Source organism: Coptis chinensis, chromosome 2 (genome assembly GCF_015680905.1).
Source record: "Coptis chinensis isolate HL-2020 chromosome 2, ASM1568090v1, whole genome shotgun sequence".
Classification (NCBI taxonomy): domain Eukaryota; kingdom Viridiplantae; phylum Streptophyta; class Magnoliopsida; order Ranunculales; family Ranunculaceae; genus Coptis; species Coptis chinensis.
In genome coordinates this window covers 41318956-41338470 of record NC_141457.1, presented here as the reverse complement: position 1 = coordinate 41338470, position 19515 = coordinate 41318956, and the positions used below count along the sequence as shown (strand labels likewise).

General features: G+C 36.0%; 1 protein-coding gene across 4 annotated transcripts; it reads left to right on the top strand.

Moving 5' to 3' along the window:
* The first annotated feature begins 11903 nt into the window (after nt 1–11903).
* LOC147516063 (magnesium transporter, putative (DUF803)) lies at nt 11904–19305 on the top strand. 4 transcript variants are annotated; one of them, XM_086588752.1, is made up of 14 exons: nt 11904–12057; nt 12312–12406; nt 12611–12698; nt 12786–12847; nt 13009–13094; nt 13177–13250; nt 13818–13920; nt 14086–14214; nt 14318–14417; nt 14526–14645; nt 14748–14838; nt 17253–17322; nt 18607–18706; nt 18791–19305. In XM_086588752.1, the coding sequence occupies exons 2-14, from the start codon at nt 12314–12316 to the stop codon at nt 19013–19015; spliced, it is 1341 nt and encodes a 446-aa protein (XP_086444878.1). In that variant the 5' UTR covers nt 11904–12057; nt 12312–12313; the 3' UTR covers nt 19016–19305. The 4 variants fall into 4 exon arrangements, with proteins under 4 accessions (XP_086444878.1, XP_086444876.1, XP_086444874.1 ...); XM_086588750.1 differs by having other exon boundaries at nt 11911–12057; nt 12301–12406; XM_086588748.1 differs by having other exon boundaries at nt 11917–12195; nt 12301–12406.
* The last annotated feature ends 210 nt before the right edge of the window (nt 19306–19515 follow it).

The following is a 19515-nucleotide window of genomic DNA, read 5'->3' as shown; positions in this document are numbered from 1 at the left end:
ATAAGGTACTTAATAGATATACTACTTTTAATAGAGAATTATATTCCATAGTTGGTAAAATAGGAAGTTTCTAAAAGGTTAAACATAACATATGGTAGGTAATATTATTTAGAAAGGTCTCTGGAAAGCAAAAAAAAAAAAGGTTTTCTTAAAACAAAAACTAAACAGCTAAAACAAAGAAGAACGGAGACGTGGATTGTGCAAGCTAGTTTGGGATTGGTTTTCTCGCGTAATTTTTCTATATACTCTTTTCGGCGATACGAGAGGTGAGTAGTTATATTTTTTTAAAATCTATTTCACTGAACCTACGGGTACGAAGAAAAAGCTTTACTGCTGTCAGAGTTTTGTTTCCGTTTTGTTTCCACTCAGTATATATTTTGTTCTGCTTGCTGTCGATATTTTTCATCCTGTTGAATTGATAAATTGTTAAAGGTTAGCATACTGATTTGTTGAACTGTGAAACTCTGGAATTGAATTATGGAAGCTTTATGGGCCATTAATGGCGGCGCAAGCCCAAAGAAAAATCGTCTTGTATATTATTTGAATTTGAACCTTTATAATTATTTGAATTTTGAACCTTTATAATGCATAGTTTTGGTTGGCTTATGGTTGGTTGTAGCAGGGTGATTGAGTGTTGGAGAGGAGTGGGGCTATTGAAGCTCTGTAAAGGTGTTAATGGAGGTCGAGATTTTTCTATAATTAATGAATGATCTATGGAATCTAGTTTTTAGTATAGCATAGGGTTGGGTTTTGTTAGGGATCAAAACCCAACTGTTTCGGTGGGTTGGATGGTGTTGTTGAAGCTTCCAAAGTTTGTTAATGGCGTCGACCGCGAATTGTGAGGAGTGGGGGGATCGGGTTTTGATGGTATCGAAAGATGAGATTTTTCATGAGGGTCAAAACCGCTAGGATGAGGGTGGCGGACGAGTGGAGGTTGGTGGTGGAGGAGAGCTGCTGGTGAGGTGAGGAAGACGACCTCTTGGTTGGGCCTTGGGCCGAAATTTTCAGTTTTGTTGTTAGGCCAAAACCAATTAGTTGTTTTGGGCTGATTTCTATTTTTTGTTTTGGGCCGGTTTCTATTTTAGTTGTTTTGGGCCGGTTTTATGTTTTGTTTGAGCTGAGTCCATATATTTTGAAGTGGGTCAGTTTGAGTCTTAAAGTCTGTTTAAACTTTTGGGACAGGTTATAAAGGCTTGGGCCTTGGTTTTGGGCTTTGTTTTGTTTAGTAGGATTAGGACCATGGGATGAAGTGTTTTACATATGAGTTTGCGTCATGACCCATTTAGATGAACACCGGTTTAGGATTGTTGACTGTTGGGCTTGACTTGTTGACCAATCAACCCTTTGACTATTGACCGTTAACTTTGTGTTATATTTTTTTTTATATATATTAAATTTTATGGACTAATCAAATAGTAGAATGTTGTGGAGGCCTGTATAAACTTGTTAGTTATTATCTAAGAAAGATTTGACGTTGATATTATGCAATTTTTGACACGGCGTGACGAGATTGAAATTTTAGGAGACATAATATTCCTAAAACGCTATAAAAAAATATTATGCGGTACGTTTGGAGCAATTGTGACATTATATGGTATGTTGAAATTGTTGTTCTGTTAAATGATATCATATGTTAGGATATCTATTAAATGAAATATTTTTGGAGAAATAAATGTAAATGCTCCATCATTTTATCTGTGAGATGCTACTATGAGGTAGTATAATATTTGTGGATATTTTCCAAGGGATTGTGGCTTAGTGCAATAATTTATTTGGCACGTGAAAGAATGAAAGTTGTTATGAGATGTATTGAGATATTTCTAAATATTGTGGCTTAGTACAATAATTTATTTGACATGCACTTGATAGAGTGAAATGGTTATGAGATATAAATGTATGATACCTGAATAAATTACGTAACGAAAATCCTAGAACCTAGCTATCACAACTCATGTGATTTGGCCCTTGTGTTGGGCGTATGTGAAATGATTGGCCTTGTATAGGGTGTATGAGATGTTGATTGACCCATGTGTAGGGCAATCGTAGCCGAATAGTGGCTTGATTTTCTCGTTCGCAAAATTAGAATGAGGCGTGCGATATTTTATGTCGAATAGTGGCAGTATCCACGTAATGACGTTCGTGTGGGGGTTATGATATGCGATATCCCGCTTAGGGTAATTACGCACAGAGTGGTTCATTACGTGAGGGGAGACATGTGGATGTACATGTTCAACGTTGGGGAGTGATTGTGGTAGCCAGGGAAACTAGGTAAAACATAGAGACGACGTGACTCTAGAGACACTTGAAGAAACTCTAAACAATAATGGTGATGATATATCAAAGTGTACGTTAAATCTATAATAACTGTTTTATTGTAAGTTATGTTGCATTCATAATGGTTTTGCAGAAGGGTGGGTTGAATTGATTATTTATGCAGGTGTAACCTACTCTATGATTAGGCTTACATCAGTATAAGTATAAAGTAAGTTTTAGTTTTGTTATTTTATTATTAGATGCAGTTGATTTAGTATGGTTTGAAGCTAAGGCGCCTCAGTGGAGGAACTAAATGCCTTATTATTATCGAATTGGAAGCTAAGGCGCCTCAGTGGAGGAACTACTTGCCTTAATTATTGTAATTAAGAATGTTGTATTAGTCGTGAGAAGTTAAGGCGCCTCGGTGGAGGAACTAACTGCCTTATTGATTGTGTATATATGTGTATAAGTATAATTTGTATTTTAGGGCTACTCATACTAATATTATTTATAATGCTGACCCGATCTGCATGTTTGCTTATCGGGTGTGTTCATAAAATGAACCCAGTTGATAAGTCTTGACAGGATTAGTGTTGAAGAAGGTTGGTTCTTTGCTTGTGGTTTTGCTTAGCCTCATTCTGAGGATATGTTTTGTTTTCCCTTGAGGTGCAATAGATTTTAATTGAGACAATGTTTATTTTGTATTTTCAGTTGTAATTATAATTAAAGAGTTGTTGAGAGGAAATTTGTAACTTAATCATATTTGTGAATTTTTGTAATTAAGAGGACTTTTGTTTATTTAAAATTTTTTTTATGGGTTTTTGGAAGTTGAGAGTGCATCACACCTCGAAAATCGAAGAGTCGAGAACAAATATTGTTTTTCTGATTTTGTCGAAATTTGAAGTGTGACATAAGTCCATCACAGGAGTTGATCAACATAGCCAACTCGTGGCCTTTTCATATGTGGGGGCTAGACATCATGGGACCATTTATCCTACAAAAGAAGACAGGACTCAAATACGTCCTCGCCACAACGGATTACTTTTCCAAATGGGTTGAGGCGATCCCACTTGTTCAAGTCAAGGAAGTCCACGTCATCAAATTTATATGGACCAACATCATCACAATATTTGGTCTACCCCACACCTTCATCATGGACAATGGATCCCAATTTACAGGCACACAAGTCAAGGCATTTCTACAAAAGTGGCGCATTACTCAAGTATTTTCCACACCTAGATACGCACAAAGCAATGGCCAAATAGAGGGCACAAACAAATCAATCAAAGAAAATCTCCAAAAGAAACTGGAGAGCAAGAAAAGCTAATGGCCAGATCAACTCAAGAACATTTTATGGGCATACAGAACAACAGTCCGATCCAGTACTAACGATTCTCCTATCATATTTTGCTTCAGAACTAAAGCAGTAATACCATCAAAACTTACAATCACAACCACACGTTCTGACATCGTCGAATCAGGAGAAAACGACAACATCTTGTCCAAAGAAGTCAACCTCTTAGAAGAACACAGGGAGACTGCTGCAATATCCCTAGCTCGGTATCACTAAACCATCCAACGGTCTTACAACAAGAAGGTCGTTCCAAGATCTTTCCAAGCTGGCGACCTAGTCTTCAAAAGGACCCTAGCACCAACCAAGCTTGACCCAACTTGGGAAGGCCGATACATAGTTCATAAAGTCATTGAAAATGGAGCTTACTGGATCAAAACTCAACTCGGTGATGTGCTTCCCCGACCTTGGAATACAGCTTTACTCAAGCGCTTTTACCAATAGTTTTTCTACTGATGTATCAATCAATATGAATAAAATTTCATCAGCATTTCACATTTAAGTGTTCTCCTTGCATTACATGAATACCACGCCTCTTGCACTCGTTGCCCGATTTGGTACAACAAAGTAATCAACCTAACACCAACGCCAGGGTTAAGCCCCATTCAACTATAATTGCCACTTAAAGGCTATTTATTAATCAAATCTAATCCACAGTCCCCTAAAAAGACCACAAATCAACTTAGCACCAACGCCAGGGTTATGTATGATTCAACTATAATTACCACTCAAAGGCTAATTATCAGTCAAACCCAATCCAAGGTACCTCCAAAAGTTCACAAGTCAACTTAAGGCCTTTAAAAAGGTTAAGTTTGATTCAACTATAATTGCCACTCAAGGGCTAATTATCAGTCAAATTCAATCATAGGTTCCCCCAACAAGAACCACTCAATCAACCCACACACCTATGGGCACGAACAAACCTAGGCGTCAACTAGGCGCATCTATCAGGTATTGCACAAATACTTATGACCTACAAGTATCAGGCGATCTACCACTATACGACATACTACTATGCAAGACAGGTCGTCGAATAATAAACAAGAAACCATGGAAACAATCAAATTCATACCAAATTCACAGATATTCTCAATTCAAAACAAGTAAGTAAATTAACTACTTTACTTACTACAAAGTCGGTTAGACACTAGAGGCCCCTAGGTTATCCTGGGTAAACAACCTCAGCATCCCCATCAAATAATCAAGTTATTAGTATCAACAACAAAAGCAGTTTCAATAGTTCACCCACCATCAACTTATGACAAGAAAAAGCCATTAATTCACACGAGATAAATTGTCCACATTCAAGGGGTCCAGATTGCAGCCCTCTTCACCAACAGATCTACCAACCGGATCACCACTTACAATAGTCACATCAGTAGAAGCACCTTCAGTTGGTTCAGCAGCTGGAGCAGCACCCAGATCAGTGGGTAGATTAGGTCGTCTACTACCATCTGTAGCAGTACTTTCTACAGTTACTGCTGCAGCCCCACTTTCAACAGACATTTTCAAGGTTTTGTACTTACGTTCTAGCTCCATATAATCATCCACTAGAACGTATACATCACCACTTTCAACCAGGTCGTTGTATTCATTTTGAGCTCGTTCAGCAATGGCTTGCGATTGTTTACTCTCAACAATCCAATGCACTACCTCCACCCGTGCAGAGTCAAGAGATGGCTGCAATAAAGCCGGCTTCCCAGCCAAATCGCCGACCTGAGTCCTCAGCCCCGCCACGTACTTCAGTTCGTTCAACTTCTTACACAACAACCAATTTGTCATACGCCTCCTTGGCAACCTCCAACTCCTTTTTATACATGTCAGAAATAACTGCCATCTCTCTCAACTTCCTATATATCGCCAAAACTGTCACACCCCGAATTTCGACAAAATTGGAAAAACAATATTTGTTCCTGACTCTTCGATTTTCGAAGTATGATGCACTCTCAACTTCCAAAAACCCATTATCCATTTAACTATTCCAATAATTTGAAACATATAAAAATTTTAAATAAACAAAAGTCCTCTTTATTACAAAAACTTCCAAATATGATTTAGTTACAAATTTCTTTTTCAACAACTCTTTAATTATAATTACAATTGAAAATACAAAAAACATTGTATCAACTGAACATCTATTACACCTCAAGGGAAAACAAACATATCCTGAAATGAGACGCTACGCGAATTGAACCACAAGCAACAATCAACCTTCTTCAATACTAATCCTGTCAAGACTTATCAACTATGTTTATTTTATGAACACACCCGATAAGCAAACATGCAAATCGGGTCAGCATTATAAAAAATGCTGGTATGAGTAGCCCTAAAATACAAAATATACTTATACATATATATACACAATCCATAAGGTAATTAGTTCCTCCACCGAGGCGCCTTAACTTCCAATGACTAATACAACATTCTTAATTATAATAATTAAGGCAGGTAGTTCCTCCACTGAGGTGCCTTAGCTTCTAACTGTACTAAATCAACTGTATCTAATAATAGAAGAACAAAACTAAAACTTACTCTATACTTACACGGGTGTTAGCCTAATCACAAAGTGGGTCACACCTGCATTAATAATCAATTCAACCCACCCTTCTGCAAACCATTATGAACGCAACATAAATTACAATAAATCATTTGTTAGAGCTTTAACGTACACTTTGTTATATCATCACAATTATTGTTTGGAGTTTCTTCAAGTGTCTCTAGAATCACGTCGTCTCTATGTTTTACCTAGTTTCCCCGCTACCACAATCGCTTCCCAATGCCAAACATGTACATCCATATGCTTCCCCTCACATAATGCACCACTCCATGCGTAGTTACCCTAAGCGGGATATCGCATACCAGGTAACCCTAACATGACCGTCATTATGTGGGTACTGCCACTATTCGGCATAATATATCACGCATCTCGTTCTAAGTTTACAAACAGAATAATCAAGCCACTATTCGGCTATGCCAGAAGGGCCATTCAGATTCACTGAAATGCCACAAGGGCCAATCAAATCACATACGCCCATCACAAGGGCCAAATCACATGAGTTGTGGTAGCTAGGTTCTATGATTTTCGTTACGTAATTTATTCATGTGTCATACCTTAGTATCTCATAACCATCTCACTCTATCATGTGCCAAATAAATTATTGCATTAAGCCACTATATTTGGAAATATCTCAATACATCTCATAACAACTTTCATTCTTTCACGTGCCAAATAAATTATTGCACTAAGCCACCATATTTGGAAATATTTCAATACATCTCATAACAACTTTCATTCTTTCACGTGCCAAATAAATTATTGCACTAAGCCATAATCCTGTGGAAAATATTCACAAATACTATACTACCTCATAGTAGCATCTCACATATATAATAATGGAGTGTTTATATCAATTTCTCAAAGATATTGCATTTAAGAGATATCCTAACATATGATATCATTTAACATAACAACAATTTCCACATACCACATAATGTCACAATTTCTCCAAGCATAACATTTTTATAGCGTTTTAGGAATATTATGTCTCTTAAGATTTCTATCTCGTCACGTGTCAAAAATTGCACAATATCAACGTCAAATCTTTCTTAGATAATGACGAACCAATTTATGCAGGCTTCCGCACCATTTTAGCATTTGATTTGTCCATACAATTTACAACATAAACGTAGCACAATTAAATAGTCAAAAGTCCACAATCAAAACCCAAAACCAAAACCCAAAAGTCTAAATATTTAAAGACCCCATTTGGATCTATATTAAGTTATATGGACCGGCCCAAAACCAAATTAGAAACTGGCCCAAATAAAACTTAAACTAAACTGGCCCAAACCAAACAAAGGTAAAAATGAAACTGAAACTGGCCCAAAACACAAATGGGTTCGGCCCAAAGAATTTAAATTGAAACGGCCCAAAAACTTTAAACCAAACTAGCCCAAACAAAACAATCTAAGGCCCAAAGAACAAAAGCTAAAGACTTTGGCCCAAAGCCCAAGCCCAACCGGTCGTCTTCCTCACCAGCTCTAGCAGCCTCTCCTCCACCACCAGCCCAAATTTCCAGCCACCACTTCTCCCTTCCTCATCACATCGGTTTTGATCCTATTGAAAAACCCTATGACTTTAATAAAAGGTAAAACTAAAACCCTTAACTCCATCCACTCCCTCTAAACTAGATCTGGAAATTTTCGACCTCCATTAATGTGCTTGTTCAAAGCTTCAACCACACACTCTCCACCACCCAAACAACCATCAACAACCCACATCAAACTAACCAATTCAAATCACAACAATAAGAGTTCGCCTAATCTAATCTACTGGGCGATTTCTCTGGGCTGCCATTAACGCCCTTTCAAGCTCCAACAGCCCCCGACATCACCCAAACATCAAACCAACAATCTTCCCATACCACCAATAGTTTACCCAACCCCACAATTTACCCACCGATTTGTTTCAATGGATTACTCGTTTTGTTTACTCGTTTGATTACTCAACAACATCAACAACCAACATCAACAGTTCAAACCAAAAACCTATATTTTTTTATCTACCAACAATCATACATTTCAACAACACCATAACCTGATCAACCCCCACTACCACCAATCAGAAATCAACCCACACAGCAACAGTGTAACAGTTTCAAACAATATACAGTACAAATGTTTGTTTGGGCTCGCGCCGCCATTAACGGGCCCATAAAGCTCTTCGACAGTTCAATTTCAATTTCCGAGTTTTAACAACGACAATTTAACAAGTTTTAACAACGACATGACGAATAATAATGACAGAAGAATGAGCAGAAAACATGAGCGGAAACCTTGAACAGTAAAGTTAGACGTGAAATAGAAAAACTAATCTACTCACATTAATTAAAAGCTCCACGAATCCCTCATAGTCCGAATCATTGGGCTCCAACTCTCTAGCAAGCGAGTTTTTTTTTATCTCCGCCTCTATTTTATTTTATTTTTATCCAAAAACCCTATTCTCTAGAAAAATATGAATATATATTCATGGGTTTGAAACCTAAGCTTAACACAGACTTGGGCCCAGAAATCAGACCCACATATCCCAAATCCAATCCAACAAATTTAAAAAAAATATTAGTTAATTAATAAATAAATACAGATTACGAATGAAGACTTCTGCAAAACAAACGAAAGTCAGAATGTCGTAATATCAACTCATGCCCACATTACACGACCTGCACAAATAAACGACCTACACAAATAAACGACCCACACAAATGACAACCTATACCATCAGTCCTCACACAACGATTATCCAACACATATCCAGGAGGACAATAATTCCCCACAATCAACAGAGGCCTAGCTACACCACCACTCCTCCTTACTCACACCAACGATCACTGATGATTTACCCTTCATCACCTGGAAACCAAAATTCATTGCAGACGACATTTTAACAGAGAAATGCTCTAGCACATCAGACAAACAGATGTTGTAACCCCTCTGCCTCAACAAATTCAGAACGTGTAACGCCCTCCAACTATTGCCCACAAACTGCAAAGGTGCCTTCCCACAAAAGTTTAGAACGTCCAAAGTCAAGCCTGAGAACGGGAGCCTCAATCCAGCCTTCATTTGGCCATAGGTAAACCATCTCAAGGAACATAATCTGAACCAAAAATGTTTTTCTCACCACTCAGGTAATATATCATCAAGTCGGGTGTCTCCAACCCAAACTCCCTCCTCAAATCACCAAAGTTGTCAAACACCGACCTGGGTACTACCTCCTCAATCGTCGTCTCCATTGAAGAAGACGATGACACCTCATCTTCACTACGAACCCTAACGCCACCACTTTCACCACTCATTTCCCTTTCCCTCGATCCACTTAACCTCACCTCACCACTCATACTATTAGAAGTAATAGACATCGCAAAGTTTGTTTTACAAAAGAAAATCACAGATGAAAAAGGAAAAATAAAAAGTTTCAACAAAGCACGCTCCTGTTTTGGAGAAGAAGGTTTTTAGGTTAGGTTCTTTCTCCACAACTTCTAGCAAATGAACAGCCTTGGCAAACGAACCGCCTTATAAATGCACAACACCTAAAAAACGATTGAGTACCCAAAAACCCAAAATCATTACATATACTTGCCCCGCCCACAAAAACGGCGTGACTTGGGTCCACGAATCAATATCCACAATTTGTTTTCCCATATAATCTCCAAAATTTTCGATTTTCAAAATCCCACTAGTTGTGCGACACGTGTTAACTATTTCAACTTTATTCTTTTAAATCGCTTCGTCCTTACGAGACAAACAACCTATAAAGAATAAAGGGGGTTGTGTAAGTACCTTCTGTTCTCAAACATTCACTACAACACACGTGTCCAATCCACTAGGTCGTATATGCACAACTCGTATATTACAAGGTCGTACTACGCCACAAGGACATAAGCGCGACCCAAATGATCTACCGCGATCCTGAAGTTCAGTCAACACATCAATGAAAGAGGCATTTACTTTAAGATAATGATAGTCATGTGTTCAACAATAATATGAATGTTGCATTGTCATACGATAAATTCTTTAAGATAATGATAGTCTTGTCTTCAACAATTAGTACGGGTAGTGTAATAACAATCCAAGCTAAGGACGATGTGTTGATGTTCTACACTATTTGTAATACCTGGCTTGTATGGTCCAATGCATCAGGGAGCCTCAGTTTCTTCACGGATATCATTTTTTATTTTTACGAAAGGGATTTCTATGATGTGCTCTTTGATGGTTCAATGTGTTAGAGCACCTGCTTTTCCTATTCCTAACCAATCACAAAGAGAAAATAATTGATGTACAAAATTAGAAATTATCTATTTACTAGATTCAATATGAATTCCCCCAATCACTTTTTCAAACCTCAAGCCTAAAAGTTCCATCCAATCACTTTTTCAAAGAATACATAATCAATCATAATTATAAAAAAAGTAAGGAGTTGTTTGTTTTTTTTGAATTCAGCATTCAGGGCCTCTTAAACTTAAGTTTTAAGCATATAGAGGTTCTAAACTTGTTTGTATTTTTTAAGTAGTTTAAGCATTCAGTGGTACTTTCAACATTCAGTGGTACTTTCAGCAATCAACACCAAAGTTTCTCTTGAATGCTGATTTCTAATACTTGAAACGAGGAAGTCCCTTCTTGCAATTTCTTAAGAACCCAATCTCCAGAACCCATCTACTTTAAAAAGTAAGAACTCGACGGATCTCACCTCTCGAATTCGAGAGCAATTTGATTATAATTCAACTCTTGGCGATCATAACCAAAAAAGAAAGAATATGAGTTCTTCTTTCTTTTATCACATAGGAGCCGTGCGAAGAATATTATTCGTTTTTTTTTTTATTTATTTATTTGTTTTTATTTTTATTTTTATTTTTATATATATATTTTTATATATATATTTTTATTTTTTATTTTTTTTCAATCCGACCTTTATGACTTCAAAATAGGTTCTTCAAAATTTGATGTTGGCGTCAGGGTTTTTTTTCATTTTTTGGGGTGAATGATATCCACTTTGTTAAAAATAGAATTACATATATATTTTTTGAAAGTAAACAAAATATGAAAATAAACCGTTAAAATATATTTGTGAAAGTATATTTAAAATAAATTTATTTATCATTTCTTTTATTCCATAATCCATCTCCCCTCATTAAATATAATATATATTTTGTTTTACAATAAATCAAGTTAGTGTTTAAAATAGATAGCATTGGTAAAATTGTCTGAATGATTTATCAGCCTTTAGAGCCAGGTTATTTTAACAGAAAACAAACAATTTTTTTTAAGAATTTAGCCATCAGCATTGCCAGCATTCAGAAGATGGGCCATTTAGCATCCAACATTTATCATTCAAATACTCAAAAAAACAAACGACCCTAATATAATAAATGATTTTTTTTTTTTTATAACTTGTAGGAGTTGTAGGTTACTTAATTCATATAAGGATAGAGACGAGAACACAACATTGACTAAATAAATCAGAATGCGGTCGGCCGCCAGTAATTGATTGAAGAAGGAAGAAGGAGCTAGAGGGAATGCAAAAAACAGTTTGGGTTGTGTGTGGAAAGAAGGAACGGGGTCTGTTTTAGTTATGCACGTGGCACCTTCTCATAGGGCAGAAGCAAACTGAGCATACCAAGCAAAAATGGGCTTAGTTCCAAAAAAATAAGAAAAGTAAAAAGAAGGGTACCCAAAAAGAAAACACGTAAAGAATGTGATATATAAGCAAGTACAACTACACGGTTGAGTACGGCGGCAGACACGATCGCTCATTGACTAATATTAAAAAATTCAAACACGTCAAAAGAACAAAATCCCTCCCAACAACAACAAACAAGAATCATTTTTCTCTTTTTCTTTCTCTCCAATCAGCTCTCTTGCTTCTGCACTTTCTCTAGTAACTAAAAATTAACCAAAAGGTAAAAAAAATAAAATTTACCTCTAAACTAGTTTTCACTTAGTATTTTTTTTTTGATCGTTAGATCCATCATCACTCGAATTGCCAGCTGTTTCAAGCTATTAAATACTCCCCTTTGATCTTTAGATCCGCGTGAAAGGTAGTCGACTTGAATTTGTTGGAGGCTGAAGTTGTTATTGTGGATTATGATTTATGAGGATGCTGTGTTTAGTTGATGTAGCAAAGAGTACTGAATACATTTTAGTTTTTTTCTAGTGATGGGCGAGTGGGTGATTGGTGCTTGTATCAATCTCATTGGTAGTATTGCCATTAACTTTGGGACTAATCTTCTCAAATTGGGACATAATCAGGTAACAATAATTCATTGGTTTATGTTCTACAAGTGTATATATGAGCTTATCACTTGATGTCGAAAACATACTTAATATTGTGCATATTGTTTGCTATATAGTTAAATGAGTTCGTAGGATTTTAACAAATGCTTTGCCCTGCATTGCCATCTTTCTTAGTATTGCTTGTAGAAATGGTTATAAGTTTTCTTTTTTGTCTTGCAGCGAGAAAGACATTCTATACTAGACAGTGATGGGACCAATGGAAAACTTGCAATGAAGCCGATAATATACTTCCAAACATGGAGAGTTGGTAATTGTAGCCTTCTTGTTGCATACATGGAATTTACTCAAGTTTTTTTCTTTGAGTTACGAATTATGATTGAATTTTCATATGTAGGTATTTTGTTTTTTGCTTTTGGGAATTGCCTCAATTTCATTTCCTTTGGGTATGCTGCACAGGTCAGTTAGATATATCTAACTTGTCTAGTAATTCAAGATATTTTAAAGCTGATGCAGAATTACTTACATTAATTTGGCCCACTTGTCATCAATTGTTATTCCAATTCTTTGTCGCTGGTTTTAGTAATAATATATATTTTTTCCCATGTACTCATCAACAGTCACTCCTTGCGGCACTGGGATCTGTTCAGTTTGTATCAAACATTGCATTTGCCTACTTTGTTTTGAATAAGATGGTGACTGTGAAGTATGTCAGAGCAGCTTGTTAGTTTTTGTCGTTTCATCTTTCTAGCTACGTTTGTTAAACGATTTCTTTACTCATTTTGCAGGGTACTGGTTGCCACAGCCTTTATTGTTCTTGGAAATATCTTTCTTGTTGCTTTTGGCAACCACCAATCTCCCGGTACTTATACTTGCCTTCATGTTAAATATATCTGTTTTGTTGGTCTGTTTGGTGTATTTTGTTGATGCCAATCAGTTTTTGATTGGTTCTCACATTATTAGTTCCCTTCTGAGTCCTAGCAATTTTCCACTACATTAACAACAAAGAATGCGCAGATGTTGCTATGTGTGCATCCTTGTGATGCATGTGGCGCACATGCAGAACTGTACCTACCAATTTCTTGTTCCCACTTGGGAGATCTAGTTAGAGTACAAGGAGGGATTACCAAAAAAGAAAATGTAAAAGAGAAGAAAAGAATATACAGATAATGTTATGTTCTCCTGTGATGCTTGTGGAACACAGCTACATATACAGGATTACACCTTCCATCCTTTAATCCCACCTGGGAGATCTCTTAAGGGGAAATTCATGTAATTGGATTATAATCATCTGACCCATAAAATTATTGTACTTACCTCTCTCTAGAATGCATCATATAGATGTCAAAATCATAACATGTAGCTTGCACGTTACCTGCGGATGTCAACCATGTGGACAAAATATTCATGTATTATCACTGTTTTGCAGTTTACACACCGGAGCAATTGGTAGACAAGTATAGAAACGTTATATTTCTTCTCTACTGCCTTGTTTTGCTCTTGGTTGTTGTTTTTCATCACTCCATTTACAGGTGAGAAAAAAACTTTTGTTTGTATAAATTGCTGTACATGTGCTTATGCTACTTCAAGAGATCATTTGCTTTCAATTTTGTTTTCCGTTACTTTCTAGTTTTAGTATGTAGATGATCAAGCACCCATTGCAGTTCATGTCGTAACTTAAATAATGGAAAATGCAGGAGGGGGGAACTTTTGTTTTCTGTCTCTGGACACGAACTTAGCTCCTATTGGCGCATGCTACTACCTTTTTCTTATGCCATGGTTTCTGGTGCTATAGGGTCATGCTCGGTGTTGTTCGCAAAATCTCTGTAAGTTGACTGGTTGTGTTGTTGACCTTTTATCAACTTATTCTAGTAGTGCGAATTAATTGTTTCTTTGTGGTTCATGCTTTTCTTCATATCTTATTTTCAGGTCTAACCTGCTAAGATTGACCATGTCCAGTGACTATCAGTTACATAGCTGGTTTACATACTCTATGGTTCTTCTCTTTCTGAGTACAGCTGGATTCTGGGTAATGCCATATTAATTAGTTTTTCATGGTCTAAATTTATCTCTAGTGATGCAGATACTTTTAATGCTCTACTCTGCTTATTTGAAATTTTGTTTCCGGGTTCCACAGATGGCAAGATTAAATGAAGGATTGTCACTGTTCGATGCCATCCTTATTGTCCCAATGTTTCAAATTGCTTGGACATTTTTCTCCATTTGCACAGGATTTGTCTACTTTCAGGAGTATCAGGTTAGCTGCACACATGCATATGTCTGCCTTACACAAGATTGTGCAACCTTTGTCTCCATTCCACATAGCAAGCTTATCTGTGAATTTATGTGCTTTTAACAGGTTTTTGATACATTGAGAACAACAATGTTCATTCTGGGAATGACATCTGTCTTCATAGGCATTTCTTTGCTGGCACCTGATGAGCCAAAAGGTATCCCCTTGGTTTTCTGTTGTTTTAGTTCTATTCTCTTACAAGAACTGGGTCTATTCATTTATTCTGGGAGCGTTGTCTGTACACTGGATTGTGTACACGACGATTATACCCGAAATTGTTCGAAATCAGTGTCAGATTGAAACTGTGCCAATTAGATACAAACTGATTTTGGAAGCAATTTTGGGTAGGGAAGCCAATTCGGTAAGTCATTTAGGGGTGTCAAGGTAGCCTGACTGCATATATATATATATATATATATAGGGGCTGGCTACCTTGACAGCTCCATTTGACAGCTTATCTTGACATATCATCTTAACCATCCAGATCTTACAAAATCAATGGACAGATCGTGGTTTCTGTTAACAAAAGAATAGAGCAGGGGTAGACTGGTCATTTTACAATTTAATAAGAAATAGCAATTGAAATATGTTTTCTTCCTCCGTCTCCTCTCTCTCTCTCTCCTCATCAATTGAACCGGGAAAAGAAAACCCATTGAAGACGAAAGAGATTCAAACATCGAGCCAAAGTTATATAAACAAGCACATGCCAAAAGTAAATCCAAAACTGAAAGAAGGAAATTTCTTCAAGTTTCATTTTCTTTTAATCAACTTCAAAGTTCAAAGTTTCAATTCGTTTAAGCTTCATTCTTGTTATAATCTATCATTGGAGACAAAACTTACACTTGAGTAGCAGACCCAGTGTCTCTCAATCCAACAATTTATTTGCCATGGATTTCCAGTCATCATATTCACCTACATTCACAGATAATACCACCAACATCTCACCATCTTCTATCCGGCTTAAAGACCCTTACATCACATCGTGAGAGCACTAGTAGTGGCGATTACAAAGAGACCAACTTTTCCCATGTACAAGAAGTTGATGCTAACCTGACTGGATGGATAAGATGGAGCACCAAGACGACCCAACTCACCCCTTGTGCTTTGAAATGGATGGGGGCGGTGGGTTTTGGGATTCTCAGCATCTTCACAGACTAATCTTCGTGACATGTCCACTTTTATTTCTCAGAATAGGGTCGGTTTTCAGATGATGTTGGATCCCTTTCTTCAGAGGTCCTTTTGAATCTGAACCTTTGGATGTTTAAGATGAAATTATCCTTGTTACCTTCGGATATTATATATTTGATTGAAAAAAGTGAATTGGGCCGAGCTATTTTCTCTGAAAAGAGTGGTGCTTCACTGGTGAGAGAGAGAGAGAAAAGGGAGTTGTAGCGGTGAGGAAGGATGAACAGAGAGGGCGTGTGTTTTCTTTCCAAAATCTAATTTGTGAAAAGAAAACGCCAAATGACCGTTATACCCACCCTGATTTCTTTAGTAGATGAGAAATAGATTTGGACGTTGGATGGATTGTATTCTAACAGACGTGGTGAGCTGTCAAGATAAGCTGTCAAATAGAGCTGTCAAGGTAGCCAGCCCCTATCTATCTATCTATCTATCTATCTATATCTATCTATCTATCTATCAATCTATATATATATATATATATATATATATATATATATATATATATATATATATATATATATATATATATATATATATATATATATATATATATATATATACATTTGAACATGTCTAACCTTGTCAAAAGTTTTGTTCGAGTTCGATATGTATCCAACGGTCCACAATTTTAGCACTCTTTTTGATAAGACTGGACGTATCCAATTGAGATGAGTTTTGGGGGAGATGTTATCCATGGCAAGGAGATCTTATCTACCAAAAATAGCCCTTAGTTCAATGTGTAAGTACACTTTTAAGTTTTGGATGTCAAAAATAAGGTGTCAAAATAAGATGTCAAGGTAGCATAACCCATATATATGGGGAGGGATCCATATACAACACTTTTTATACAACAGTTTATACAATGGTATATATCTCACTCTACAAATTTACTTACGACTTGATTTTTTGTAGATGTCATCTTTCCATCATGGATAGCAACCCTGCAAAAAATGGGCTCATTTGGAAATTTATAAAGATGCCAAAAGAAAGTTGCAACATTTTAAATCCTAGCCGTTAAAAAAAATCACATTTTCAAATCAACTTTTGAAAGGGGTAGAGATTTCGAAATGAACTCAAATTTTGTGGATATGATCTTTATGGTGATAATATTATACCCACAAAGTATTAGAACTTAAAAAAGGGTGTTGTAGAAACTGTTGTACAAAAAATGTTGTATATGGATCCCTCTATATATATTCCAGGAACAATTTCTATTAATCAAATTATTACACAATGTTGTGTGTGCTTGATAGGAAAATATTGTTAGAGAACTTGTTTTCTTGAAAGATATAAATGCTTGTAAGTGTAATTTATGGAAAATCAATTTCCAGCTATCTGTTAGACGCACCATAAAAGTTTGGAGTAAATTATTTGAAAATATTATAGGTTCTGAAGGCAAGGATTCTGCTTCTACAATTTCTTCTGCGTGTTCAATTATTACGGCTGATTCGGACAGGTATTGTACATTCTCTGGACATAATAAGAATGTCTCTTTGACTAGTTCAGATATAATCTCAGGTTTGTTTTTGTAGGGATGAATTTGACTAGGGGTGCAAGTGGATATCCAAATATTCGAATCCGATTCGAATTCGTATTCAAAAAATCGGATATTATCCGAAAATTTTGGATTCGGATTCGGATTTTTTTTAATGTCCAAACTGGTTTCGGATACGGATTCGGATACTGACATATCCGCATCCGATAATATCCGATCCGATTTAAAAAATTAATAGTTTATATATATATAATTAATTTATTCATTTTTTTATTGTATAAAATATTATATAAAATCATAAACTAATAATATAAAACTATAATAACAAAATAATAATAATAAATGACAAATATATATATTTATACTAGTTTTTATAGTGGTAAAATGAATTATTCAAAGTAAATAAAATTTTAATTAATTTTAATTTTCGGATCGGATATTATCCAATATCCGTTTCGGATATCCGAAATCGGATTCAGATAATTTTTTTAATATCCGTCGGATTCGGATACGAATATCGGTATAAATTTTCGGATTCGGATTCGGATTCGGATACAGGCATATCCGCATCCGAACATATCCGTTTCCACCACTAAATTTGACTAGGTCATATGAAGGATTATCCCAGTTTGTAAGTTTGGGTTCAAATATTATCTGGTCCATGCTCGGGTATAAAAAAATTGGTCAAACATTCTCAGTACGGGAAACATTCATCTTTACGATTATTTGTTTATATGTAAATATATATTTATGAATGAGATGGCGATTTATTTTAAAAAACAAATATTTATTTTGTATATTCATTTTTTTTTTAACTTCAGAAATTCGCGTTTAAATGTGGATAAAACACAAACTTAATAATAAGGGGATATATGTAATTTTTCTTATGATAATTAGAACTTTATTCCCTAACCCTTTCAATTCCTTTTCCCGTGAAGGTTGGAATTGGAATCAAGACCTTGGGCCAACCACCCAAGGTCTATACTCTGTAGTAGGCCACTCGGAAGCTCACATATAACAGTTTATAGTTTAGCTAAGGCCTAAACCCCTTCGATTATGTTACTAAATGAAAAGAGATGTTGCAACTTGACACAGTTTTTCTTCTGCTCTTTTGTTCTTATTTGGTTATCTGTATTTGATCATAGTTATGCACATTATAAATACGTTGTTTCGCTTGGTACTACAAGTTATAGTGAAAAGTAAAATTTACCTCAGTCATTTGTGATTTTCACCTTACTTCTACAGGTTGGTTAAACTACCATCTGAAGATACACAAATTGAAGACCTAAGATCATTTGGGCATGCTATGATGATAAAGCTATCATCCATAGTAACCAAAGCAAAGGTGCTGGGTGCCGGCATTTTTGTTTCCTTTCTCTTTTCGAATTTGCTAGAAGTTTCACTATTGCTAAAATTGCTTTTCTTGCAGACTGCTTGTGCACTGTCATTTGGTTTAGGAGAGGACTCAATCAGTGCATCATCACTTTTTGTGATGCCCATGGTGTCTTCAAGGATGACTGGGTTTAGAGGAACGAGTTTAAACCGGGCTAAGTTTTTCTCTCTGAAAAATCCTAGTTGGAGTAAGATCCCAATGGATGATGATGATACAGAAATGCTAGAGACTAGCAATATGCTCGCTCAGAGCCATTGTTAGGTGTAGCAACATATCAAGGACAGTTCTTATGAAGGAAAATATTCTTTAACCATTCCAATTTTTTCCATATCACGTTTGTCGACCCCAATATTTGGGAATGCTGTAGATGATTGTATAGCAATTTTTTTGTTTCCTTTGTTCTTGTGGTGTGGGGGTAGCAGCTAGTTTCAAGTATAAATCATGAGGCTATTGGTTCCTTAGATATAACAAAGCAACTTTTAGGGAAATGATTGAAGTTGTTGTTTATTGTTTGCTTGTTAATTTTGAATCAAGATTTGATTTTCGTGTTTCTTTCAGCTGTATAAAGAAACTTGTATGCAATTACGTCTTTAAGAATGTTGTTTCTCATATACCATAGAATTGAAATGTTAGGATACATGCAATTATGTTACAGGACACCGTATTTTAGAAATAATCCGTGTCGGATGCCCATCCACGTGTCGGACACGACACGACATGAACACATACTGTATGTGATATGCCTCAATTTTTTTTTATAT

Coding starts and splice junctions, on each gene's coding strand:
- LOC147516063 (XM_086588752.1), top strand. CDS start 12,314: ATGGGCGAGTGGGTGATTGGTGCTTGTATCAATCTCATTGGTAGTATT. Junction 13,095..13,176: donor AATAAGATGGTGACTGTGAA/GTATGTCAGAGC, acceptor CTCATTTTGCAG/GGTACTGGTTGCCACAGCCT. Junction 13,921..14,085: donor TTTCATCACTCCATTTACAG/GTGAGAAAAAAA, acceptor TGGAAAATGCAG/GAGGGGGGAACTTTTGTTTT.